This window comes from Penicillium roqueforti, assembly GCF_015533775.1.
Source record: "Penicillium roqueforti strain LCP96 04111 chromosome Unknown scaffold_18, whole genome shotgun sequence".
Lineage (NCBI taxonomy): Eukaryota > Fungi > Ascomycota > Eurotiomycetes > Eurotiales > Aspergillaceae > Penicillium > Penicillium roqueforti.
Genome location: NW_024067582.1, coordinates 201,011 through 227,931, shown reverse-complemented (window position 1 = coordinate 227,931; position 26,921 = coordinate 201,011). Strand labels below are relative to the sequence as shown.

The window sequence follows — 26,921 nt, the reverse complement described above, 5'->3', positions numbered from 1 at the left end:
CAAACGACCTTCATACAGCTATTCCGATGAACCGATTTTAGACTGATTTTCTCATCCATATCCCCGCAAATCTTATTGAAGTCTGGGTACATTTTCAGAGTCTTAGATGATGACAGCTTACAAACTTCTATGTCATATAGATAATCATACCCCGTATAATGACAGGGAATAACGACTTGGTCAGATCAGTTACTTATATAGGTAGGAGCGATTTTCTCTTATAGTCAGGGATCTCATGGTACAATATCACATGATAGATGAAACGTGCGCCTGGTGCGACTTTGCCCTGATCGGCCTTCCAGGCGCCCGGGTATAGTAGGGAAAGATGGTTCCTTTCCGCCAGTCCGGGCCTAAGGGCAAGGGTTGCTGTAAGCGTTCCACCCCCGTGACAGAAAATCTTCTTACGTATTCTGGCCTGCTGTCAATCCGTTTCTCTTCAAGGAAACCAACACTACAATGACAGCTGGCAGACTCGTGACGATGTAGCCTAGGTTTGTGACACTCTCGACTGTCGTGTCCTATTTGGATAGTCAAAGATAGAAAATCTAACTAGGATGTGTCCATTCGGAAGATAAGAAAAGAGAAAGGGCGGTAAGGCTCACTCCCTGCTTCAAGTGAAGCTGTGGCTGACTTTCTTTTTTTCATCCACATGATTGAGGCCTAAAGTAATTTCCTAGAATATCCCTCGGAATCCTCACCGATGAGAGATGTGTAGATAAAATATACCTGTTTTGAAACAAAGCAATGCATCCAAAACGGAAAACGATCTACTATGGAAGAGGTACGCTGGTTCCCCGGCATGCAGCAGGGCTTGGAACTACACTATCCCTTTCTCCTGGATAATAGCTGCTTGCGGGGGAAAAAGCTGGGGAATAACACAGATCTCAGCCGGAATCAACAAAAACCAAACAGCCATTAGAGGAATGAGGCGCTTATAGGAAAGTGTATAATTTCCACCGGAATTATTTATGTTTCAATGTCTAACTATAACCTTGAGCTCATGACAATTCATACTTCCGGCCATGATAGGCTCGAGAATGAACGAGCCTCAAGTCCCATATCGGTGACCACAACGTGGCCTGGGATCTTAGACCGATCCCTAGTCTTTTGTACGCAGTGTACCCCATAGCCCGAATGTAGAGCGTCCGTGACGAAAATAGCTTAAACGCGACATCAGTTTGGCAGGTCAGCGGGACCATCGACCCTGTCAGCACCAATAACTAGCAGTTTGACAGTTCATCAGTCAGTAGACCTCTTTTCTTACATACAGGAGTGAAGAATGGATTGTCAGTGGCGAGAAGTAATGTCCAACGACCATTGAGATACATGAAGTGGCGTAGAGAGAGCCCTGGTCTGGACTTCGGGACAGTCACTGCAACTACCGCGTTGGAGTGTTGCCGTCTTTCGATCAGTACATTTTGGCATTTTCTTTCTATTATTTTATCATTTATATATTTTCTTTGCCCCGACAGGTCACAGGCACTTAAAGCATTGATGATTTCTCATTCTTTGATATGAATGTGGAAGCAGCTACCATAGTTCGGCTTTAGCACTAAAGAGATTGAAATTGAAGCTTTGCAGGGAACCTTGATTTCACCGTCGGACGGTTCAATAGTTAGGTAATCAGTACTCCGTGGATCGAAACAGAAACTGGTATTGACATTACAGAGGTATTTTTAGGAGGAAGGAAAGGAAAGTCTAAAGTCGTGGTGGAAGACGGTTGGAACCATGGTAAGGTGTATCCGAATACATGGAACAGGTATCGATGTAATTCAGGGCCCCGTGATGCGATAGAATTTTCCCCTTCACCGACCGTTATCCTCGGCCTGGAGTTATTTCGGCCTTTTAGTATTTTTGAATTTTGGATTATCTCTCCCCTTGTATTGTCATGTTCTTACCAAATATTCGCAAAATTCTTATTCTTTTCTTAAAAGGGAAATATTCCAATTTTCGATTTTCGATTTTCGATTTTGATTTTTTGATTTTCGAATTTATTACCGTCCCCCTCTCCTTCCACTCCACTCCACAAGTGCCGCCCCCCGTCATTCTTATTATCGTTCCGACTCCCTTTCTCTTCCTCTTCTATTCTCCAGATCCTTCTAACAGTTCACCTCACTCTCCCAACCTACAATCTCTCTCACACCCGTCAATCTCGAAGGTTCATCTCAATCCGGTCTCTCGATACCCGCTCCGTTTCTCCGATTCTTCGCCCCGGAATCTCCGCACAGTGGCGCTCTGACGGAAAACTGACGGACATTCGACACCCCATCCTTCCTCTTGCTTTAAAATCCAAATTCTTTCACGATCCGCATCTTTCGTGTGAGCATTCGATTGAATCCTAGACGCCAAACCCGATTGATCGACCCTTGCAACACATCTCAGGGCCCAGACTCAAATTTCAAGGCCCATCCAGAAACCGGTTGATTCTTACGAACTTTCACCACCGCATCTTAAGCGCCGTACGACCACTATCGGGGGAGACGGCGACCCCGGAAACATCAATCAACGATTCCTCAATCATTACAATCGCTTCAACTGCTAGTTGAGGCATCGCGAAAATGCCTTTAACGACACCAGTTCTGACGGTGGACGCGGACAATATCCATAAGGTGGATACCGCGAACGCTCAAAGTCTTCATGGGATGTGGATGGGTAAGTGACAATTCTGCTGGTTGAGGGATACCTTGTTTTGCTGACTTCTCGCGCAGTCTTTTCAAAATGTGCCGACTACATGGACCAGGGCCGTCGACTTGAAAATCTCAGTTGGCGGTTGTGGACGCGCGAAACCTTCTGTGTCGAACCGGAAAAGTCTAACAGCACTTCTGCCCTCCCATTGCTACGATCCGAAGCTGCGGATTTGCCCGAACTCTCCGCCAGTGTCGAGTCGGCCGCGTCTGATCAGGCCGAGCGAATCGAAGCTCACATCAAGCGTCCCAAGTTCAACGACTACCGACCGGCTGTCGTTCGAGAGGACTCACTAGCAAGCCTAGGCCGTGGAAAGGAGAAGCACATCACATCGTTGGATTTGGAGCGGATGGTCCTCAACATCAAGGAAAAGAAGCAACTGCAGCCTATGCCTTCTCACGTCGAGCCTGCTGCCCCCGTTGTCGACATCACTCCTCGCCCATCCACCCCTACTCCTCCTTCCGTCTCTACCGCTCGTCAAGTTCCGAAGTTTTCCGTCCGACCGACCCCATACCCCCATGAGTCGACTGAGTCTTGCTCGACGACTGCCCCCGAGGGCAACGATAGCGACACTGCACAGGTCAACGCGTCCGATACCAGTGTCTCATCTTCTGGCATTCTTTCTAGCCGGCCGCAATTGGTCAAATCTACTAGCATTGTTCGTGGATTCTCACCATCACACATCTCATCTTCATTTAGATCGCAACCAAGATTGTCTATCGACCCTAGTCCTTCCCGTGCCGCTACACAATTGAAGCCGTCGGCATTGAGGAAGAAGGGAGGCATGTTTACACTGGGCGGCTCCTCTGGGGATGACGATGAAAGCTCATTTGAGGAGCGCATGGTTCCTGCTCAGGAGAACGCGAACGGTGGAGGGTTGAACCCGAAAACCAGCAACCCAGAATCTACGAAAAAGACTGCCTCTTTCAGCAATCAGGTCTCGTCCCACATCATTCCTAACTTGAAGGACATCAGTCGATCCGACGAAGACGCCATTGAGACCGATGATGAAGTCTCAGAGAGTGCGATTGAAGATGATGAAGATTCTGATTGGGAAGATTCAATCACTGAAGGTGGCGGGTCTAGCGTTGACGATCAAGGAGGGATGTTCCAACGGGTTGATTCCCGGCCCAACCTGGTCTCGCGCCGCTCGATGCTTACTATGATGATGCATCAACCGGCCCGCATGCAAGGAAACGCGTTCCGGTCCAGCCCCGCACTTCAACGCTCGCGGTTGACCTCACCCAGTGGTCCATCTATTCCTCAGTCACCTCCTGACAGGGAAGAGGAAAGCTTAGTCATGCGTGGTCCTGATGTTCCCCGATCGAAGCCTATTGTCATGAACACCAACGCCTCGCAGTCTATGGCACACTCTCCGCGAACCACCCGTCGTAACATGCTTGCTACTGAATTGACAGAGTCTCTCCGCCGACATCTTCTCTGGGAACGCCAGCAGAAGAGCGCGACTGCGAACGCTTTCCTCAAGCGTCGCCACACCGCCCACGACATGAAGAACCTCCAGGATTACCCTGGTCCCAAGGGTCCACACAAGGGAGTTGGTCCGAACCAGGCTAGTGCTGATGCAGACCCTAATTCTGCCAACTTTGACCTGGGCAAGAATGGCTCCTGGACCAACTACACCACTGACTACGGCCCCTGGGAGTACCACGTGAAGGGATGGTAGTTCATTCGCTGCGATCCACCTCACCTACGCGCTTTTCGAATTTCCACGGACTCGTTTTGCAACACAGCCCAGCTTTTCTTTCTTGACACGTACGATCACGATCATGCATTGCATATATGGCGCAAATCTGGGATTCTTTTTCTTTCTGCTTTGTTTTTCTCGATCTCATCGGCTCCCGGGGCCTGGATGTCATCATGACATTCACTGGGCGTTTGTCCTGCATGGAGGTTATGGAACATCAATTTCGAGGGCTATTTTCTTCTTACGACCTTAATATCCATGTACAGTTCATATACCTCGTCCTTTTTCGGGTCATCAACGGTTGATGGCACATGGGTCTTGTCTCTTTGCGTCTCGCTTTCCAAGATATTTCCGGGTGGCTTTTTCATGCCCGGAGAGTTCACCAAAAAAAGGTGTTTTATTGCTATCATCTATCTCAGCGCTGCGTCTTTTGCTGCATGACCATATTTGACTGCAGAAAACGCCTAGCATTTGTTTCCCACTCCCGATTATCATCGGAGAGGTAGTCGTTTTTTTTTCTTTCTCCGCGATACCTGATACCACAACGTTTATGTTTTCCAATTCTTCATCCGGCACCGATCTTCGCGATCCCGCCAGAACTTGTACGCTACCTGATGACAGCTAAAAACAAAAAATCCAATGAACGAAATCAGAGAAAACCTGTCCTCACCTGCATGTCGTATTTCCTTGACTGCGGGCTTAGATATCAGAGAAGAGGCTTGCATATGCCTGGATTGGCGGTCTGGATCTACGTACTGTAGTAGATAGCTATAGCTCTGCTGCAGAGAGGCACGGAGGCTAGCAGAGGTGCGCACAGCCATTCCTGCGATAACAGTGCCAGAATAATCATGTGGAAATTCAGGGTTAACTTTGTGGCGCTGACACGTATGAGAGATGAGTCTATCGCATAACACTGATACCTGTCTGCATGTACTTATTCAAGTGGTCATAATCCATTTGGATTAAATTGCCTAACTACGTGGGTTAAACGATACTTGACTGTATATATACTTATTCAGAATAGCTTATACTGGGTACATCTACAAGTGCCGTATGTTGTACTCCCCATAACCAAGAAAATCAGTGTTGATCTACAATCACACCCGGAGGCATCCACATAGGAAACGATAGAGTTACACTCCTTTATGAATCAAATCATCGCATATCCCTTAATGCGGTACCACCTGCCTAGACAGGTATTTATAAGAGTTTAGCCATGGATTCATGAATGGACGTTTCAGTGCGAATCTCCGCCGATCCCAGGGCGCCAAAAATAATAAAGGTCAGGTGGGATGCAGAAAAAAAAAATCAATACAGGGGTCAGTCAAAAAGCACCGCACCTAATATCCCAGGGCCCGTTCGGAATCTTGAAAAAGATGCCAAAAGTACCTATCTTTCCCGAGAAGCGAACAGTTCGCGCAGATCTAGAACACAGACCAGAAACTCGGATTTCTTTTCTAATTATGGATTTGACCATATGTCATATCACGGTCTTCTAACCCTGAAAGGTCGTGATGTTGATATTTGATATTACAAGCTAATTTAACCCCGTACAGCCCCGAAGTCTTTACCGAAGAGAAGTGTCCATAGCCGTTCCATAACCATAACCGACCCGATCGACCGGCGAGATCCCTCGGTGCAATCCTCTTTATTCGGCCTCGCATTGGCCCTGGCACATACGAGAAGCTATGTCATCTTTGCATTAGTTTATGCCAGAGCTCCCGCGGCAGTCGGGAGGTGGTGGGCTTGCAATCGACTCGACAACTTAAGTACTCAGTCCGCGGTGGCTTTCTCGCCCTGCATGTTCCGCAGGGCCAGCTCCTCGGAGGACCCGGGGGTGAGGGTGATTGGATTGGGCTTGCACTGAGTGGCTGGCAAGGTGAGTTCTAGGCCTGTTGATACTTGTATACTTTTGAGATTTGTATCTTCCCTGCTTTTGCGTTGAATCCGGGGGCTTACTCAGGCGTGGGGTTGTGCTACCGGTACTCCGCACGACGTACAAACTACTACCTACTGTCAGGAGGGAATCACGTTCCGCTGGACGGCCTCATTATGACACCATGAGTAATTGTGATTGTAATCTACATGGAGATCTTTTACATGGATCTTGCCTGGGTTATGCATGTTTTCATCATGATTTTGCCTTCGCTTACATTTTGCCATGTCTTACTGGCAGTAGTTGCCTGAAGGATGAAGATTGACGTGTAGATCTTGACTAATTATCACGTTGATGTCATTGTTGGCATAATTGCGTTTCCATGTGCTTTCTCGGTTGGATTTGCTTATTCCCATGAAGAGATGTGTGAGGCCTCGAGATGTGTCAGAGGGTAAATCAGAGTGGCGTGCAATGCCAATAGAAGGAGCCTTATGGGGTATACATCGTAACCCTTAGTATGGGGGTTTACCGGGTGTCCACAGTCGTCATGTGGTAGCTGCACATGACCGGTGCACATGATCCGGGGGTGGAGCCGCTGGATTTTGACACCCGAGATCTATTTCTATGTGTTATGTCGTACGTGTCTTGACCTCACGTCGACTATCTTCCACGTCTCATCTCGTCTTTAAACAATACCAATAGACACCTATTTGACCTAACATTGTCTAACCTACGTGGTAGTCCAAGTCCCGTCCCAGCAAATGACGTATGTACAACTCCCTTCTCCAACTTTGAACTGATGTGGGGATGAAGACTTTTTCTTCCTAAAACTCCCGACATCATCTCCATTCTAGGAACGTCCCCAGTCTGTCCGGTCATATCCGAGCCGTGGGGCTCCAATACATAGAACCATTCACTGCCGGAGAAACAAAGGAGAAACAAGCATCTGACATCCAAACGAAGCCAATAACATGGATATAACAGATCTCATGTTCTCTGTACTCACCGAGGAAAAGCAATATTGACTCAATATAGCCCAGATCAATACTTTTATCCCAAGCCCCTTTCTTCCATGCTGATCCAATGACAATGAATCATTCAAGGTGAAACAAGAGCCTCCTCTAGAACCATCACCAAATCTCTATACATTGCGTTCGCATTCCAGCCTCCATCTCTAGAATCCACCTGCCCAGTTAGGGCTAACTCCTCCCTTTCCCGGCCAGAAGAGTCTTTCTTCATCTTAGCTTCATACAGCAAAGTGGGTATCACGGTGGATCACTCCGAACCAGGGACAGGCAGGATTCGCTGTCTCCTTTTTCACCGGTACTGAAAGTTTCTAATTGACGCCGCACGGAGTACACGCATGACAACTTCGGCTCCGCATTTCCTATTTGGGGCTTAATACAACTTGTTACATACATATGTTATGGGTACCGCGTACCAACCCCCACGGACCCCTCCACGATCAGGGCTTCAAGAAGAGGCGTCGTTGGAAGAAAAAGTGGATGTCGCCTGCTTGCTGTACGATTGACGAATTGACGCCTAACTGGCTCATCGGGTTGGTGATGTGCGCCCGACGTGCAATCGGCAAGCCGATGCAGCTGCAGCATATCCCCGAAAGCTACGATATGCGAGGATGCAAGGATATCGCGCTCGTGAGCTCGAAATAGGGCGTCTTTTCGGTGTTCAAGGATCGAGGGCACTTCGCATGCAGCTTTGATCGCTTTGTCCAGGCTCTTCGATGATTGAGGCGAATTCAAGACGCGCAAGAGTCTCCGTTGATTTCTTCTTGATCGTCCTCCGTTATGAAGTGATCGGCCAGCCAGGACCCATACAAACCCTGTCTAGGCCTCTCGAGCTCTAGAACAGAGCCGATCCTTGCTTTGGCGCGGTTTTATTTTAAGAGTTGGACTAGCTACGCTTTGCAGAATTCTTGTTATTCAATTCAGGGGACATATCGAAAATTTAAGTATTAGTGCGGCAAGATTCATATCAGCTGTTCCAAATCACTTCACGACATTTGCCACTACAATATATGCACAACATACCACGTTTCGTGGCTGTTCCGAATGATATTAATATTCGGCGAAATCCCGAATGAGGCGATCGGGATTGGCCCCCGCCTGTTTTCCCTGGGCCAAGAAAGTCGACATTCACACTGAATCTGCAAATCTCAACACAATTACAGCACCTGTGATTGGCCTGAATTATTATTCTAGGCCCTCCGGTGGAGACGAATCACGTGTATCAGCTATGTATTCCAGGAGCTCTGTACTCCGAAACCCCGCAAGATCAATATCTTGAATTGCTGCCATATTGAGAGAATCAAATAGTACTACTTGTATTAATTGTATTAAACTTCAAGGAGGTATCATATATCCCGCAAGGCATATCAATATATAGAAATGCCGACATGAGCTCAACCTCGAAAGCTGCAAGCTATGTCCATGGTCAAACGCGCCAACGCCCATGGAAGACCGAGCGCGATTTGGAAGGCTTCTGGAAGGACGATCCGGTTGGCCGATGAATTCCAGGTCCGATTCGCGCTTTTCCGCTTTCGGTGTTTATTTACGGTATTGTATTCGTCTCTTACATTACCATATTTGTACAGCGGAAGCCCAGTACCGCGGAGCGGAGCTCCCTTACCGATGCATTGACCGAGGCTCAACCCAAGTACGGAGTATCCATGGATGTTCTCGGTATATTGTACTTTGTATCCTTGTAGCTTGATGAGGAGTTTCTGATGGAACATTTTTTATCTTCTTTTAAGCAGCTTATCTTATTTTAAATTTACAGCTGGCAATTAGGGCTATACATCTAAGACAGAACTATATCTTGTAACTCCCCGAGGGTTTGGGCTCGATATCAGTGGGATCTTGTCTTACTAGCGGTAGCCACAGGGCTTATGCATAGAATATAACATTAGAGGTCCCACTGTACATCCGAGTGACCTCCAGGTAGCCTCGCCAAAACCATTTACGCCACAGCTATTATTGTGTGGGATTTCAGAGTTCCTCCATATTAAAGTGGGATCATCTTAGTATGACTATGCACTGTCCAATTTTTTGGGGGCTTGGCTCCACTCCCTAGCTCTTCGAAGGTCGCTTTGCTCTTACCTTATTAGGTACGCAGGCATGGACATGGTCCCGAAAAGAAACCTAGATACATAGCCGTTATATCTAGTGGATCGATGTTGCATCCCGGTTAAACGCGTACCCTAGCACCCCATCGCGCAGGATGGAGTTCTAGAAACTCGAAAGCGAACCCCTCATCTTCTCCGCGCATCGCGGACCGACCGCTATCCGTGACTGGTGGCCGTTGAACATAGTGCGCTGAGCTTGTTGCGCCCGTCGGGTCGTATTCCTCTCTCGGTGATGTTTATCTTTTTCTCTCCTCGCATGGCCTTGCCGGGGCTGGGTCCTTGTTAAGGGGATATCCCCCGGCATGGATGTGGGAGATAAGGCGGGTGCCGCGCTCTGCGTGGTATATGCTCTGCTGGCAGATGAAATTCGGAATCATGTTTCCCTCTTCGCTCTTTTTCGAATAGCTTTTGTTTCATGTATTCTACATGCATTGGTGATGTGCAGGAAGATTATTGCCAATCAATGCTAGTACTTGGTTGGTTTTGGCTTCCTGTTGTGGCCTCGAGCAGATGATGTGCTTTAAGACCTGCACGCCACAGCATTAGGTTGGGATTTGGATGTGAAATGACGAAAACTACTTTATATAGTTGAGATGAAATTCAATGTGAGGACCATGCAATGACTATCATTAAGATTTGTGAGCCTGCACTTGTACATTGTACAACATACGATGAAGGCATTAGTGAGGACTGGAGCTGGATAGGGAGAGTCCATATTAGAACATCCCCGAACATTTGGAGATCTTCAACTAGAAACCTCCATCCACCTGGGCAAATCGATTCATTGTGACTCACAGCTCACAGTATGACTGGAAATGAGTGAATGTCAAGGCGAATGAGATCATCGGTTCCGCCTGAAGTCTTGGCATTCGACTGCCAGTAAAACTGTAAACAACTATAACTTCTTGTATAGCTTCATATCTTCAGACCTTAAGATAACTACCACTGCTTATTTGTGACCACTTTGACATTCGACGTCACGTGGCTGTATCTCTTCACAGTTTTCCCTCCGTTTTATTTTTGCTTAGTGCCGTGACTTCAAATATCGCTACAAGAGTTCAGACGGTCGCACACCTCGGCTTACTTACTGTGCAGATCTGGTCCTGTCGATCTCCTCAAGGTCACCCGATCTCTGCGTTGGCAGCGCGCGTCACCTCCAACTTCCAAGTCGCCCAGAACCCGGCCATTCCATTCTGGATCATCTCTCGCAACACGGCTCGAGGCTCAGTTTCAGTATGGAGAATAGGTCATTTGACGAGGCGGGTCCAACATCCCAAGGTATGTCAAAGCAAAATTCTATTATTGGCTCCTAAAAGCCATCTCGCCGGAAGCTTTTCTCCCAATCAATTCTACGAGATCTACTTGGGCGGATTCACTGGCTCTCGTATTTTCAGCCCCCCTGTTGCATGTCCATGCACCACATGTTGCATCCGCCACAAAGCCTATCAGTTCCCATGTTATTTTCTCCGAAGGCTTTGTTGGCGTGCAGGGTGGCCCCGGTCTGCCAATATGCCTGGATCGGAGTCGGCCGCCCGCAACCCTTTGTGATCACACGCTCATGATACTTTTGCTCAATAGGTACAGCGCTGCCATCCTCTTTGATAAGTGATGAGTTGTCAGCGGTCCGGTCGCATGGCGTTGCATCCCCCGATGAAACGAGTGCTGCTCGCCAGTCATCGACCCAGCGGAAGAAATGTCGCTTTTTCAAAACCAAAAAGGGTAAGTCTACATTCTGAGTTTCTGTCTGTAAAGGATATTTGCCTGTTTTTTCCCTATGCAATTATCAGCGCGTCATTGAATATGGACTTGAGTGCCACAAACAAGATCCTGTACGCAGGATCACCCAAAGGGGCACTTATACCGAGGCTATGACCAGAATTGCACGATTGATCTGTGCCCCAATCCTTTGCGCATGTATTCTCGGTGCTTGTCATTTGATAAGAGGGTGATGTTTTGTTCAGATCATATGCTAACATTGCTCAAGGATGCCGAATTGGAGCAGCATGTCCGTATTTACATGATGTCTCGGCCATTGAGAATAAGCAGGCACCAGCCATTTCCCCGGGAAATGAAAGCCAGACTTCGGCACAAGCCATTGTCACTGGGGTCGAGAAACTGAGCATTGCGAACCAGTCGAAGCAGGCCTCTGCCGCAGCTCCTGTCCAGCCCCAAAGACCGGTTTCGAAATTGGAGCAGTCAGACCCAAGAGAGTTTCAGATCAACCAATTGAGGCGGCGTTACCGTCCACAGGAAGTCAATGATACTCAAGGTTCTACTTTAACCTTTGGCTTGGTACCTTCTGATCCGGACTTCCCGTTCGAGCTTGAAAGACTCCAATGTGTCCTTCATGTCCCAAGCTCATACCCGAAGGGGCGGCCCACGCTTGCAGTGACCAATTCTGAAATGGAAGCGGCGTATCAAGAAAATGTCGTCAGAGGTTTCAATGATATTGTCGATTTTACATACCGCACCAATGGCCGAGGAACTCTTTTGGGTTGGCTGAACAGTCTGGACAAAAAGCTCGAATCACTGCTAACCACACTGGAGCGGGGGCCGACACTGAAGTTTTTCGCTAACGTTGGTGATGTATCCACGACTAAAGAACCTGCCAAGGCCCCGGAGAAGACTTTAACCCAGCCAGGATCGTCTCAAGATCATGGTAGAACGCCGAGTGGTGCTGCTAAACCAACACCACAGCCACGAACTGTAGTAAGTAGACACACAGCCGAAGCAAAAGCTACAGCCGAGAAGAGACGAGCAACCGAGACAAAACAGCTCGAGGCGCGCCTTGGAAGACTGCCGATGTATCAAAAACTGCAAGATGGCAGGACATACGTTATTCCACTCCAGTCAACTAAAAAGGATCGCCTGCCACGAACACTTCAAGCGCTCAAGACTGTGAAATTGATTGTGCCACAACTCTACCCACTCGAACACAGCTCGATCAAGTTGCAAGGAGTCGAAGGCCCCGAAGTGAAGGCCACAGAAGTGGGATTTACTCAGTGGGTAGAACAGACTTCGCAGCTGAGTCTGGTATCTCAAGTCAATTATCTGGCAAGCAATATCCATAAGTTCGCTGAAACACCCTTACCAGAGCAGGTGTCCGCGGAGGATATGCCTCTGACTGTTGAAGAAGACGAGGATGAGGTTGTGGAAGAGCCTACAAAGGCACCTGCCGTGCCCTCAACCCAAGATAATGAAGACAAGCCACATCTTGTTGTCATTCCACGGCCACCCGAATGGTCGGTTCCTAATCCCAACAGTGGCGCCGACGGGACATCGGGTGAGTCGAGTCACGAGGAAGACGAGTATTCAGATGAAGAGGAAGACGAAGAAGGTGGTGCACCCGTTCCCGCATCAGTGGACAACAACGCACCCGGACGAGGCATCGCACTTTCCTTCCCATTCTTAGAGCTCTACGGAATTGAGCTTCTGGAACTCACGAGCCTCAATATTACAATCAAATGTGACCGATGTAAGGTGGCGGTCGACATCAAGAACGTGCCACAAATTACCGATGAGAAGGGCCAGATGCCAAAAATGGAGTCGTGCAGGAAATGTGCTAATAATATGAGCGTTGGTGAGTACAATCAACCTCATTCTCCTTTCTGTGATGGGTTGCTGACTTTCGTGTGCAGCATTCCGGAGGCAGTTGATGCATTCTCATGCCAATCGTGCTGGCTACCTTGACTTGGGCGGGTGTACGATTGGGGACATGCTCCTTAGGTTGGTTCTTGCAACATCATCAAAGTGCTATTTTTTAACCCATCTCGCTATAGCGACTTCATCCCAACTTGCTCCGAGTGCTCGACGCCCCATCCGGCACCGGGTATACCTGCAGTTCGCGGCGAGAGTGCCATGGGTACATGTCGCGAGTGTCATCGCAAAATGGGTAGGTTATGATATGCAGTGTCCGTTGTTTGGCTACTAACATATCCAACTTTAGTGTTCAAGATCCCGGAGGTAAAATTCCTTCTAGTGGGGAATGCAGCAGGTAAGTCCCGATATATCGAGCCCACAGGAGACGCTTTTTACTCATTGCTGTATTATCTAGTCACTTCTCGTGGAGCCCTCCCTCCCAAGAGAAAGGTTCGTATAATCTACAGCGTGTATCATCATGATAAAATCTAACAATTATCTCAGCCTCAGGAAGTCCTCGGTATTGTCGCAGGACAAGAACTTCCGCGTCGTGGTCGTTGCCAGCACTACGCCAAGAGTCAACGCTGGTTCAGGTATGTGGTCCCCTATCCATGAGTTGGTAGCACTCGAAAAATAGGTTATACTGACCCCTGTACAGATTCAGCTGCTGCTCAAAGGTTTTCCCTTGTGACAAGTATGGTTTCCTACTGAATGCATCTCCATCTTTTTTCAAGTGCTTATTGATTTACCTAGATGCCACGATGCGGAAACCGACCACCCGAACGAACACGCAAATCGTATGATATGTGGCTACTGCTCCCGCGAGCAAATCTACAGGCCTGAGAACTGCGGTATTTGCAAAGCAGTCTTGATTGGAAAGGCAGGTAGTGGGTTCTGGGAGGGCGGAAAAGGAACGAGAAATCGGACTCTAATGAGTCGGAAAGGTATGTCTCTCATATCAAACTTCCTGCGAGTGCACTCATCTAATGGGGCTCTAGATCCGAGGAAATTCAAGCGGATTGGAGCCAATGCTCCCACTTCGAGTTCATCGAAGCGGAAGTAAATGAATGAAAACGTGATTAAGACTATTGTATATCTCAATATATCAAGTACAATAGTTTATTTCAATCTTAAAAAACCCTTTCCTAACCTAAGTAGCGAAAACCTAAACAGAGCATTAGTGTCTCATCATTAATGTCAAATCTCATCCTCACCTGATCTTCTTGTTACTCACTAATTACTCGCACAATCAAATCCATCAGACCAAAATGTCCGCGATACTGTACTCGCTAGAAGCCGCCACCTGCGTTGCTATATGGGTGATACTATTGATAATGAGCGGCGCTGCTATAGGTCTTTGTCCTGATCCAGATACACCTGCCCCGCTTTCATCGCTAAGAGGAATCCCAAGCCAATACGGTACAGATATATTCAGAGCCACCGAATCATAAAATAAAGAATAAGTCGGTGCAAACACAGAAAAAATGCCTCGATGATAAGGAACGTTTGCTTGATGAATCAAGGGCCATATTCAAGCGGAAAACATACTTGATAGAGCGGCTTCAACTTCGGGAAGACCGAATGGCAAAGGGCGACATTGGTGCTGCTGGACCATATCCAAATAGTACGGCAAGACATCTCTATGAGCTTCAGTTCAAGATTCGACAGATTTGGCGTGAGCTTGCGGACTTGCTGGATCGATATTGCGACTGAGGTTGGACTTGGAGGTCAACGGGGGATTACTGGATGATCGGAGTTGCTATTAAGAATGGGGTTCGAGACAGTGGTAGGAGCAATAAGTTACTTCTGATTGCTCGGTTGATCTAGAGTAGAGTAGGTATCTGTTCTTTTAAGAATCCAGATTTGCTTCATTCAAATCGCTTGTTTCGCCTGTTACTTCCCCTAAAGTATCTCAGCTGGAGGAGCAATATGACGCTGATGGCCTCCATCAAGTACAGCAAATTGGATATTCTTTTGCAGCCTTTTATACAACACATATGGCACCATCTCTCCTCGAGCTGCAAGCTACCAATCACCACTGGGAAGCCGGAGTGCACAAAAGCGGACATCCCATATCTCGACTTGAATTACGAAACATCGGCAGACCATGACATGCTTCAGAAATATTATATTAAAGTGAAAGTTCCCATTTCGCTAAATACAAGATGTATGCCCCCAAACTGCAAGAACTCATAGAAAAAATGCCCGACTATACGAATTCTTTTGTCCTCAAACCAAGTTACCGCGGAGTTCCTGCTCTCGTTCGATGGCCTCAAATAACGACTTGAAGTTACCGGCTCCGAAGCCTTCGAAGTTGTGTCGCTGGATAATCTCAATGAACACAGTGGGCCGATCCATCATGTGCTATTTGTTTAGTTAGTATAAATCCACGAATACTTGAGTCGTTAGTTTCCACATACCTTAGTGAATAGCTGCAGCAGATAGCCACCCTCATCGAAATCAATCAAAATATCCAAGCTGCGGATGGTCTCGAAGCTTTCCTTGAGTACTATGCCAGACTGCTTCAAGCGGGCCTGCATATCTGTGTAATATGTCTCAGGTACCTTGATGAACTCGACACCACGTGCTTTGAGGTTGGTGATGTCACGGATAATATCGTCGGTATGAAGCGCAATATGCTGTACACCGGCACCGTTGTAGAAGTCAACGTATTCCTCGATCTGGGATTGCTTTTTGCCCTTTGCTGGCTCGTTGATGGGCATCTTGACGATCTCGTTGGGCGAGGCCATGACCACACTACTCAAAGCTGAGAATTCACTATAATTAGAAGGTTAGTCATGGTTCTTGGAGATCAGCTAAAATATATTATAACACTCACGTGCAGATTTCGTTGTCGTCGACGGACCAGAAACGGTGGAAGCCAAGGGCCTTCTCGTAGCTAACCAGTGGTATTAGTAATTGAGGCCTAATCAAACAATCTAGGCGAAACTTACTATTCACAGATCTTATCCATCTCATTCCAGTCCTGATTTCCAACACAGTGATCGATACGCTTGAGATGAACACCAGGCAAGAACTGCAAAATGGGATCCTCGTTACCAGTCTCAGCACGGTAGCCTGGCATGAAGATACCGCGGTACTCGCTGCGCTCAATAAGAGTATGGGTGGTCTGCCCGTAAGTCTGGATAGTAGCAGTCTTAACATGGCCACTCTTATCTTCAAGAACCTTAGGGTTAGAGACAGCCTTGGCACCATTCTTCACGGCAGCAAAGAAGACAGCATCGACGTTGTCAACCTCAAAGGCAACATCTTTTACTGCATCACCGTGCTTCTCGAGGTGGTCATGGATCTCCTTTAGCTCGGCTTGTTCTTCGGAATTGAAACGGTCAATTTGGTCAAGGGACCGCAGAGGGGAGGTCAGGACGAAGGTGATATCGCCGTTGCGGATGACATGAGAGCAGATATTGCGGCTTCCAGTTTCAAGGCCCTTGTAGGCTATACGTTTGAAGCCCATGCGGGCGATGTAGTAGCTTGCGGCCTGCTTGGCATTGCCAACGTACCAGTGGACATGGTCGTAACCACGATAGCTGGCCACTGAAGATGCCTCGTCGACAACTGAGGGGGGAGGACTATTGGAAATAGCTGAAGGAGCCATTTTGCTGAATCTATTATGTTTGTATGATGGTGATATTGGGGGAAAACGTAGAAAGATGGTAGTACAAGATGAGAGGCGGGGAATTCGAGTTGAAGTTAAATATTCGGTTCCTTTGATTTCAAATAGCTGGTCCTCCAGTAGCCGCAAGTCATCTCGGCAGATATCTTCTTCAGTCCACTTTTGTTACTTTACACTTAGACGCCTTGTCATAGCTCCCGGCCGCACGGCTATTTCAGGACCCTGAAATATCCGGAGATACCCGGGCCCGCTGAGATCATAGTCAATATCCGCCTGGAGATCGATTTCTTAGATTCACAATTCTTGAAAGATTTTATTTTCTTCTTCAATTATTGTGCATAGAACCGATTGCAGATTGAGTCTCACAATAGCCCACAATTCCTCGCCTCAACACCAAATCCCAAGATGACATCTATCGCAACTGCTCGCCCATCATTGACATCTAATGATTCCGCTGTCCTACAAGCTCTATTTGACGCCGAATCCTCCCCCTCATCGGGAGTCACCATTGATGCATCCCTTGCTTCATGGCCATCATCTCTGAACATCCCCGAAACAGACTTGGCATCGCTCAAGCAGCGCGAAACAGACATCATCCGCAAGCTGCAATCAAACAAATCACCTAGTATAGAGACAGTCCAGTCAGCACTAAACGACTTCGACACTCTACTCACCCAGCATCCAACATATCCCTCCGCATACACAAACCGAGCACAAACACTCCGCCTGCTGGTCGATCTGATCTACATCCCAGAAGCGGGTAGTGATCAAAGCACTCACACCGAGGTGGCCGATGCTGCCCTCTTTGCTCCTAAAACCTCCCAGCTTTGCTCCCGCATCTTCTCTGACCTAGGCCAAGCCATAACCTTTGCCACACCAGCCTCCCCGGCTGATGCGGTCTCAACAACTCAGGCACGGCTATTGGCTGATGCACACACGCATCGGGGATACCTGCTTCTCAAAGCGGCGCGCGTGAAGAAGGCTGGTTCTGGTGATGATAAGACAGGCCCAGAGCGCCTGCGTGGTCTTTCGGCTGATCAGCTTGAAGAAATGGCCAGTCGGGATTTCTTCGTTGGGGGTCGCTATGGAAATAAGGTTGCGCAGCAGCTTTCTGTGCAGACGAATCCCTATGCTAAGATGTGTGGGGCTATTGTTAAAGAAGCGATGAGGAAGGAGCTTGAGGAGTGAAGATTATTTAGCCTGAAGAAATAATTTAATTTGCGAAGTTGGTATATGAAATAATGAAGCAATAAGGAAAACCTATTTTGATAGATTTGATTGAATGCTGGTATCTTCTTATGCTACAGAAATAAGAGGAAATGTGCACATTTTCTCTTCGCAGTGCTCAGGCCCAAACCATAGCTTATGCCTTTTTGTTGGGGTTCACAAAGTGCCGCTTGAGAGGCTTCCAGCTGTGCTCGTTGTATTCTGGCTGCACCTTCTCGCAGGTCTTAAGACCCCACTCCGAGACGCCGACCATGTGAGTACTAATTATTGTCAGCAAATATGAAGTCTCGGAAATGATAGCGGAAATCGAACGAACCTTTCGAACATAAAAGCCATACTTCCATCACCAACCTTTTGAGGCTTCAGTTCAGCATTGCTAGCTCCCTCAAAAGCACCCGAGTCCGGACCATGAGCGCTCATGACGTTGTGCAAACTAGCACCAGCAGGCCTGAAACCTCCGCCGACCTTCGCATCGTAGTCACCGGAAATTAGACCCATGAACTCCGACATGGTGTTACGGTGATACCAAGGTGGGCGGAAAGTACCCTCTGCGACGAGCCAGCGAGGAGGGAAGATAACAAAGTCAGCAACGGCGGTACCAACATGGTCCGACGGAGCTGTCAGCACAGTGAATATAGAAGGGTCGGGGTGGTCGAATGAGATCGAACCGATAACATTGAATCGGCCGAGATCGTATTTGAAGGGGTAGTAGTTGCCGTGCCAGGCGACAATATCGAAAGGGGTGTGGTTCTGTCGCGCGGCGAAGAGCGTGTTGTTGAATTTGCTGTAAAGCTTGTACTCGCTTTCCTCTTCATCGTCGAAAGAGGCAACGGGGGCTTGGAAATCGCGTGCGTTGGCCAGGCAGTTAGATCCAATGGGGCCCAACTCTGGGAGCTGGTAGTGGCCCTGGTATAATTCACAGATGTATCCCCGGACAGGGCCGTCTGGGAGCGTCACTCGGTATCTGATGGGAGTGATTAGCTGTTGATCGTATAGCGGATATGGAAAGACACCCACCTAACACCGCGAGGGATAACGCAGATTTCATTTGGTCGCAAAATAATGCGACCGAGCTCAGTCTGGATGTCCAGCACACCGTGCTGAGGCACGATTAGGAAGTCTCCATCCGCGGAGTAAAAAGCTTCCTTCCCCATGTCCTTGCCCGCGGCATACATTAAAATACCCAGTCCTTGCTTCTGGGTTGGGTCTCCGGACCCTGCAATCAGGTGCAGTCCATGTACCCAGTCAACCTTCTCATCTAAATCGAAGGGGTTCCATCGCAGCTGGTTAGGGATGTGGTGAAGCTTATCGGTCTCAGTCGTCATCCTCGTATGATACGAGTCGGCATCCTCCGCGGTGAAGTTCTCATGAGCTGCCGCGGGTAGAATCCGATACACCCATGTCTGCTTATTCTCATGGCGGGGTGCAGTGAATGCCGTTCCCGAGAGCTTCTCGGCGTAGAGTCCATATGGAGCTTTCTGCGGGGAATTTTGACCGATTGGTAGAGCTCCTTCGATGGCTTCCGTCCTATTTACTGATTAATTTTGGGTTCATTCGTTTTCATCCGTGTTGACTATGTGTATACATACTCGTGATACGAGTCGAAGCCCGTCTGGTATTTATAGGGATCAGGGTGGTTGAACTTAGTGACAGGCATATTGGCAGTGATTTTTGATGTTGGATGATGCAGACCTTGTCTTTTCATATATTCCAGATCAACCGAGGGTCTCCTTTCAAAAGAAGCAATTAATGTGAGGTCACACCGTTCCGCGGAAATCTGAGAATTCCCGCGATTATCCTCATTCCGCATCGGTTGAATGCGGGGGGAGCGGACCAGTTCCGCCCTACCTTCGAGGGGCTAAACATCATAGTCAGGTAGTTAAGGCCCGTCGCTTTCTCTTTCTTTGAACTTCTTCACACATTACATCCATCATGGCTTCGTGGTTTCAGATTCCCAAGAACTCGCCGTTCTCGCTCGCCAACATCCCGTTCGGCATCATCTCAACACAATCCACATCAAAGGCCGCTGCGATTGCAATTGGTGATCATGCATTGAACTTGAGCACATTTGCTTCATCTGGAGGCTTCTCACAGCTTCCAGCTATCGAGCAGCACCTAGCTGTTTTCAGCCAACCGACACTGAATGACTTCGCTGCGCTTGGGCGCCCTGTGCACCGACAGGTGCGCGAGTATCTACAAGACGTATTCCGCGCCGACACAAAGTTCCCACAGGTCCTCAAGGACAATGCCTCCCTTCAACAGTCAGCTCTGCTGCCTTTGTCTAAGGTCACCAACCATGTTCCTATGCAAATTGGCGACTATACCGACTTCTACGCTGGTCTGAACCACGCCTACAACATTGGTGTCCTTTTCCGTGGGCCGGCCAATGCACTCCAGCCTAACTATAAGCACCTGCCCGTTGCCTACCACGGCCGTGCCTCATCAGTCGTGGCTTCAGGAACACCCCTCCACCGTCCCCAGGGTCAGATCCTGGCGAACCCCGCCGCGGACCCCAAGGTGCCTACTTTCTCTCCTTGCAAGAAGCTCGACATCGAGCTGGAACTTGCTTGCTTTATCAGCAAGCCCAATGATCTTGGCAAGCCCGTCCCGATTGATGAGGCCGAGGATCACATTTTCGGTCTAGTTCTCATGAACGACTGGTCTGCCCGTGACATTCAGGCCTGGGAATACGTCCCTCTCGGCCCCTTCAATGCGAAGAACTTCGGTACCACCATCACCCCCTGGGTGGTTCTGCTTGATGCGCTCGAGCCTTTCCGCGCTGCCGGTTTGGAGCCTGCAAACCGGGAGTCTCTGCTCCCCTACCTGCGCGAGAAGCGCGCCGAGAGTGCCTACGAGATTCCCCTCGATGTTGAGGTTACCAACCCCGGTGGTCAGCCCACTATTATCTCTAAGAGCAACGCTCGCAACCTGCTCTATTCTTTCCCTCAGATGGTTGCCCACCACACTATCACAGGCTGCAACTTGCGCACCGGTGACTTGTTGGGATCGGGTACTATCTCTGGTAAAGAGGCCAAGACTGAGGGTAGTTTCTTGGAACAGACTAACGGCAAGACTCCTCTTAAGCTGGCGGATGGCTCCGAGCGTATGTTCCTTGAGGATGGTGACACTGTTATTCTGCGCGGTATGGCTGGCACAGAAGGCAACTATGTCGGCTTTGGCGACTGTGTTGGCACTATCTTGCCTGCCATTTCCCTGCAGTAAATGACTTATATAAAAAATCGAATTGAAATTCGATGACCAATGTTTGATGTTTCATTTCTATTGTTTACTTCTACACTATAGACCTTGGAATGGATGGATGATCGCCCGCTATACTCTTATCAAATGTCATTAAACGTCAGTACCAGTACGACGATGGGATATTCTAGCCCGGACTAGCTAACCCACTATTTACAATGCTCTCAGCTATTCCTTAATACGAAACTCATCGGGGGTATCGCCCTGTGATCTCCAATGCCCCTTCTTAACCGCCTCTTCCATCTCCAAGTTCTTCACAATCTCATTCGTAACCGGGAATTGACCCAGGTCAACACCAAACCGCTGAGCTCCCCAGGCAGCAGGAATCAAGCACAAATCCGCAATGGTAATGGAATCTCCAACGCTAAACTTCCCCGCCGATTTCTTAACAACAGCTTCGTAAACCCTAAAGCCATCCTCCATCAAATCCTTTGCCCAATCAGCACGTTCAGCCCCCAGCTGTCCAACCCGCTTGAGAATCCTCAAGTTCGTAACAGGTTGTATATCGCAGGAGATAATGTCCGCCAACGTGCGCACTGCCGCGCGGGTCTCTGGATCCGAGGCTGGGGGGAGCAAGGCGGGCCCTTGCTCTGGGAAGGCTTCCTCGAGGTACTCAAGTGCAGCCAGAGATTGCGTGATTGTAATTGGCGCTTTTGAGTCGTGCTGGATTACTAGGGCTGGCACTGTTCCTGAGGGGTTGATGGCCAGATGGGCTGGGGAGGATTGCTCGCCCTTTAGGAGATTCACGTAGACGGGCGTGAAAGGAACTTGCTTCAAGTACAGGGCTATCCGGAGCCTGGCAGAGCAGGAGGAGCGGAAATAGGTGTGGAGAGTGACTGTGTCGGTCATTGTGGCTGAAGGGTTGGTGGTATTCGAACTATGAGATATTGGAGTAGCGATAAAGGTACGAAAAGAGCCTCGGGAGAAGGCCTTATGTGCTTATAAGCCAAGCTACTCAATTTTAACTACCTGGGTGTCAAGTCACTTTCCCCAAGACGCGGATCTTGTGTGCCGTTACCTTGTCCAGGTGGACTCCCTTGAACATGTAGGGTATTTGGTGCGGAACATATTCCGTCATTTTGAAGCCGAGCTCAAGCGCTGTATTTTATACATTTCGGCTATGCCTCCGGGAGATATCCAGGGTACATCATACTTATAATGCACATGGTACTTCTAAATCGTATTAGAACCCCGCGGGCTTGCAGCTTTGATATTCTGCATGGCATATATCTGCGATTTCTTCCCATTATTGGCTCTTGACCGTCCAGCACGGGGCAACATCACCAAGCAACTTCAGGATAAAGGACAATATGATTTTATCCATAAAGTCTGTCCAATAGACAACACACTATTTGTCTATGTTGTACGGAGTAGATTAATTATCACCTCTAGTTAGTGTGAAAGGTCCGATCCTAATATGGACAGCTATGTGCGGGCCGGCCGACGGATATCGCCGGCTAATAATCCTGGCCCAACCGCATCACTTTGTCTCCTTGCAGTTATCCATAGCATCACCAAATACCCACAGAATCCACTTCAGCACCGAGACCCTGGTTAATCCGCCCAGGAACGGTTGACGATGGATGGTGTCAGGTCAGCCCGCCCGGACAAGCCGTATCAACGCACCTACAAGGCGTGTATCCCTTGCCGGCAACGGAAGGCCAAATGCGACCTAGGAACTGACCCAGGTGGTCTTCCGATCGGCCCACCATGTGCGCGCTGCAGAAGGGAACTAAGGGAGTGTGTGTTCCCCGAGAAACGGGCGTGGGAAAGATCCCGCAAACGAGGTGCGCTAGAATTAAATGCTTACCATATATAAATTGGCTGGTTTCTGAATGGTCAATCTCTAGCGCGATCACCAGAGAGCTATGAAACTGATGTATCACCCCGACACGCCACGCAACTTACGAAGTCGCCCGATAGTTCTATCCCCGTACAAGGACGGACACAGAACCTGCACCATACAAGCGACGTAGCTAACTTAACGCCCGAGACAAACTTTCAGAAGCCGCCTGGCTTTCAGTCGGGATGGCCATATCATCGGGGTCAAGCGGGGTCTCATCATGGCTCTCTCGATCACCCTTCCGTAGGGCCTTCAAGGACTGACCAGTCCCCTTCTCATACATATGAAAATAACACGCACCGGGCGAATTCCACCCTCGCGAGCTCTATGATGCGCACTGTCGTTACAAGTGGAAATGATGCACTCAATATTCTCTTCGAGGCTGCAACTGCTCAAGAAGATCATAGTCCTGATACTGGGTCCGAATCACTAGCCGGGCCTCCATCGGCAGGTCCGAGTACCCAAGGTCGAACACCCGGAAACTACGATTCCGCGTTTGAGTCGGTGGCCCGAATAATACGTCCCGTCAAGCTATCAGACGCAACACAAGACACTCTCAATGTCTGGGAGGCTTGTCGGTTTGTCAAGATGGGCTGGTTCACTGCTAGAGAGGCTGTTACTTTTGTTGATCTGTTAGTTCTCTCGCAAGCTCCATGTCTCTGCGAAATAACAGCTAACCCGATATAGGTTCTATAAGAATATGTCATGTTTGTCTCCGATTCTAACTGATTTTTACGCCAACCATCGATATCATTACTGGCTGATTAGTCGGGAGCCAGTGCTATGCTCCACCATTCTCATGATCTCTTCTCGCTACCACGTCCTTCCTGGAGCAGGGGGAGAGTCAAGAAATTTCTTTATCCATCACCGCCTATGGTCACATTGCCAGAAATTGACGATGCGGCTAATATTCGGGCAAGAGAAGTCAACAAAATCCAAAGTGCGAAGTCTTGGTACTGTGGAGGCACTTCTGTTGATGTCAGAATGGCATCCTCGCGCCCTGCATTTTCCGCCCGAGACGGATGGCTGGGACGATGATTTGATCCCCGAAGCCCCCAGGACCCATGACAATAACGATTCAAATCCAGCACCTGGCAATCGCGGGGTGGAAGACATAATTGAGCCAGCACGCCGATCTGACCAAATGTCCTGGATGTTGCTTGGGTGTGCGCTCTCCCTCGGACACGAGCTGGGCATATTCGAGCCAGAAGGAAGCATCCCACCAGCCAACGAACCGGAATGGAAAGATCAGATGGCAATTCGTTGGCAGCGCGTGCAACGTCTGCTATACGTCTACATTAATCAATTGGCTTGGCGGATCGGATGCATGTCACCGATTCCTCAATCATTAACCCATGCTATACTGGGCGGGCGGAAGCCGCAAGGATTGAGTCCGCCGGGCAGCACATGGTTGACGTTCATGGATTCGTGGATTGAGCTTACCAAGCTAGCAAAGTCTGTCACTGATATGTTCTTCCCCTCTGCCGCTTTTGCACGCCAGCAACTGCACAGCGGCCGATACGTTGGTCTTCTTGAACATTTCCGACCTCTCCTCAACCAGTGGAAAGACAAGTACCTGCAGCCTCAGGTGCTTGATAAAGCATTCTACAACGATCTATTCATCGAATACCATTTCGTCCGCGTCTACACCCATTCAGTGGGAATGCAAGCAGTAGTTGAGCGTGCTGTCGCAGAGAACGACCCCAACAATTTTGACGGAGTGCGACCCATGACCATCGACTCAACAGACTACGAATACATCCAAGAGGTGATTGATGGATGTGGCCAGATCCTGCAAAAAGTCACCCATTTGGCCGAGGCAGGGGCGCTACGGTTCTCTCCAGTTCGAATTGTTCTTCGCATAACTAGTGCTTCGATATTCCTGATGAAAGCGCTCAGTCTGGGCACACGGCAGGCCAAGCTCCAGGAATCAATTGAAATATTAGAAAAGAGCATCAAAGCACTCAAGTCGAATGCTTTAGATGATGTGCATCTGAGCACGCGATATGCCGCGCTGCTAGACATGCACGTATCGCGCTTGCGACGGAATCTGCTCGCATCGTCGAAAGTCGCGAAAGGTCGAGACGCTCCGCGAAGTTCACCCATGGGGCCCCCTCCTTGGCCGGAAACTGGTGACCGGTCAAATCCCATAAACACCCCTGTATTGCAGGGCTCACCACCGGATATGGGATTTATCCCGTCCTTGAATGATATTGGTGCAGATAACTGGCTTTCGTTGCCATTCGACCCATCGATGGCGCCGTTTGATATGACCCATGGATGTCAATTTCCGATGTATGAAGGTGGAGCATTAGACTTTATCTGGAATTTGCCATCTTGATAGAGTCCGCTCTGTACACAGAGTATTCAATTAGATAGCTTTGTAAATAGCTCTGTATGGTCGCAATCACGCGATGTTGATAATGATACCCCAGTTCGGACAATGTTACTCCGCTTTATATTTCCCCGCACCAAACACAACCAACGTCAGAATTTCAACCAGCGTAATTACCCAGCAAGATGTCGAAACCAGCGTCATTTAAACCTACCCTTATCATCCACGGCGGCGCCGGAAATATCCAACGCTCCAAACTCCCCCCAGACCTCTACGCCGCCCACCACGCATCGCTCCAATCCTATCTCCGCTCTACACACACCCTCCTCAAAAATGGCAGCACAGCTCTGGATGCTGCCGTCCACGCCGTCTCGCTCCTCGAAGACGACCCTCTCTTCAACTGCGGCCGCGGCAGCGTCTTCACAACAGCCGGCACAATCGAAATGGAAGCCTCAGTAATGGTGACATCCGTGCACCAATACGACGTAACACAACCAGGCGCAATCAAGCGCGGCGCGGGCGTGATGGGTGTCCGTAATGTGCGTCATCCAATCCGCCTGGCGCGCGAATCGCTTCTCAGATCGGGTGTCGCCGCTGATGGGTCTCCTGTAAATGATGGAGGGAGTATGCATTCTCAGCTGGTTGGTCCCTATGTTGAGACTCTTGCTCGGGATTGGGGGCTGGACTTTTGTCCCGATGAGTGGTTCTTTACGCAGAAGCGATGGGATGAGCATATGAGGGGATTGAAGGGGGAGGAGGAGCCTGTTTCGCTGACTCAGGGGACTGTGGGTTGTGTCTGTCTTGATCAGTGGGGGAATCTGGCTGTTGCCACTAGTACCGGTGGTTTGACGAACAAGTTACCCGGGAGAATTGGCGATACGCCTACATTGGGGGCTGGGTTCTGGGCTGAGGCTTGGGATGAGCTCGTCTCAGGTGTTGGTGAGGCAGTATTGGAAGATTCTTCGGTGGGTGGCTTGCTACGTGAAGCGAGGAATTGGCTCGGTGATTGCATGCCACCGTTCTTACGAAATCAGACTTTACCTATTTATTCGTCTCTCTCGGGTGATGATGCCTCTCAGCTGGACTTGGGGCCTGAGAAGGCATGTCGTCCCTATCAATCATCTGCTCAGTCCTCTCGTCGACGGGCCATTGCGCTTTCTGGGACTGGAAATGGAGACTCGTTCCTTCGGGTTGCTGCTGCGCGTACGGCTGCTGCAATGCTACGGTTCTCTTCGCCCGGTAGCTTCCCTTCTGGCCTTGCAGATACTGTGACGGCTGTTTCTGGGCCTGGTGGTGAACTTCAACGTTCCGCTGGTTCCAGGTGGAAGAAGACTGGCGAGGGCGAAGGAGGTATTATAGGTATAGAGGCAGAGCTTGCCCCTGTAAATAGGGCATCGGATGCCAAACTACATCGGGGTAAGGTTGTATTTGACTTCAATTGTGGTGGTATGTGGCGTGCTTGGGTAGAGGAAGATGCTTCTGGCAACGACGTCGAGAGGATTATGGTCTTCCGAGAGCAATATCAATAGAAGAGCTTGAGTTCATTAGTACTTTATATGTCAAGAATATATCGTCTA

The 26,921-nt window shown here is 49.0% G+C and overlaps 9 protein-coding genes across 9 annotated transcripts; 6 read left to right on the top strand and 3 right to left on the bottom strand.

The window, feature by feature from the left end:
* Window positions 1-2,558: 2,558 nt before the first annotated feature.
* On the top strand, window positions 2,559-4,369 carry LCP9604111_6686 (uncharacterized protein; the record flags this gene model as incomplete). The annotated part of the gene is made up of 2 exons (XM_039074634.1): window positions 2,559-2,652; window positions 2,709-4,369. The coding sequence occupies 2 exons, from the start codon at window positions 2,559-2,561 to the stop codon at window positions 4,367-4,369; spliced, it is 1,755 nt and encodes a 584-aa protein (XP_038927325.1).
* Window positions 4,370-10,643: 6,274 nt separating this feature from the next.
* Window positions 10,644-14,110, top strand: LCP9604111_6685 (CHY zinc finger protein; the record flags this gene model as incomplete). The annotated part of the gene is made up of 12 exons (XM_039074633.1): window positions 10,644-10,686; window positions 10,803-10,907; window positions 10,987-11,127; window positions 11,393-12,988; window positions 13,047-13,134; window positions 13,188-13,300; window positions 13,355-13,402; window positions 13,463-13,497; window positions 13,552-13,640; window positions 13,706-13,741; window positions 13,801-13,991; window positions 14,046-14,110. The coding sequence occupies 12 exons, from the start codon at window positions 10,644-10,646 to the stop codon at window positions 14,108-14,110; spliced, it is 2,550 nt and encodes an 849-aa protein (XP_038927324.1).
* A 1,166-nt stretch (window positions 14,111-15,276) lies between these two features.
* Window positions 15,277-16,663, bottom strand: LCP9604111_6684 (4-hydroxyphenylpyruvate dioxygenase family protein; the record flags this gene model as incomplete). The annotated part of the gene is made up of 4 exons (XM_039074632.1): window positions 15,277-15,411; window positions 15,468-15,825; window positions 15,887-15,946; window positions 16,002-16,663. 4 exons carry the CDS (start codon window positions 16,661-16,663, stop codon window positions 15,277-15,279), a joined length of 1,215 nt encoding a protein of 404 aa, XP_038927323.1.
* A 423-nt stretch (window positions 16,664-17,086) lies between these two features.
* On the top strand, window positions 17,087-17,869 carry hmgX (the record flags this gene model as incomplete). Its single annotated transcript, XM_039074631.1, has 1 exon — window positions 17,087-17,869. One exon carries the CDS (start codon window positions 17,087-17,089, stop codon window positions 17,867-17,869), a length of 783 nt encoding a protein of 260 aa, XP_038927322.1.
* A 175-nt stretch (window positions 17,870-18,044) lies between these two features.
* On the bottom strand, window positions 18,045-19,565 carry hmgA (putative homogentisate 1,2-dioxygenase (HmgA); the record flags this gene model as incomplete). The annotated part of the gene is made up of 4 exons (XM_039074630.1): window positions 18,045-18,168; window positions 18,225-18,872; window positions 18,926-19,435; window positions 19,498-19,565. The coding sequence occupies 4 exons, from the start codon at window positions 19,563-19,565 to the stop codon at window positions 18,045-18,047; spliced, it is 1,350 nt and encodes a 449-aa protein (XP_038927321.1).
* A 275-nt stretch (window positions 19,566-19,840) lies between these two features.
* Window positions 19,841-21,130, top strand: fahA (fumarylacetoacetate hydrolase FahA; the record flags this gene model as incomplete). The annotated part of the gene is made up of 1 exon (XM_039074629.1): window positions 19,841-21,130. The coding sequence occupies one exon, from the start codon at window positions 19,841-19,843 to the stop codon at window positions 21,128-21,130; it is 1,290 nt and encodes a 429-aa protein (XP_038927320.1).
* Window positions 21,131-21,334: 204 nt separating this feature from the next.
* maiA (maleylacetoacetate isomerase MaiA) lies at window positions 21,335-22,015 on the bottom strand (the record flags this gene model as incomplete). Its single annotated transcript, XM_039074628.1, has 1 exon — window positions 21,335-22,015. One exon carries the CDS (start codon window positions 22,013-22,015, stop codon window positions 21,335-21,337), a length of 681 nt encoding a protein of 226 aa, XP_038927319.1.
* Window positions 22,016-22,745: 730 nt separating this feature from the next.
* LCP9604111_6679 (transcriptional regulator family TF) lies at window positions 22,746-25,350 on the top strand (the record flags this gene model as incomplete). The annotated part of the gene is made up of 3 exons (XM_039074626.1): window positions 22,746-22,953; window positions 23,017-23,641; window positions 23,697-25,350. 3 exons carry the CDS (start codon window positions 22,746-22,748, stop codon window positions 25,348-25,350), a joined length of 2,487 nt encoding a protein of 828 aa, XP_038927318.1.
* Window positions 25,351-25,529: 179 nt separating this feature from the next.
* On the top strand, window positions 25,530-26,873 carry LCP9604111_6678 (isoaspartyl peptidase/L-asparaginase; the record flags this gene model as incomplete). Its single annotated transcript, XM_039074625.1, has 1 exon — window positions 25,530-26,873. The coding sequence occupies one exon, from the start codon at window positions 25,530-25,532 to the stop codon at window positions 26,871-26,873; it is 1,344 nt and encodes a 447-aa protein (XP_038927317.1).
* Window positions 26,874-26,921: the final 48 nt, after the last annotated feature.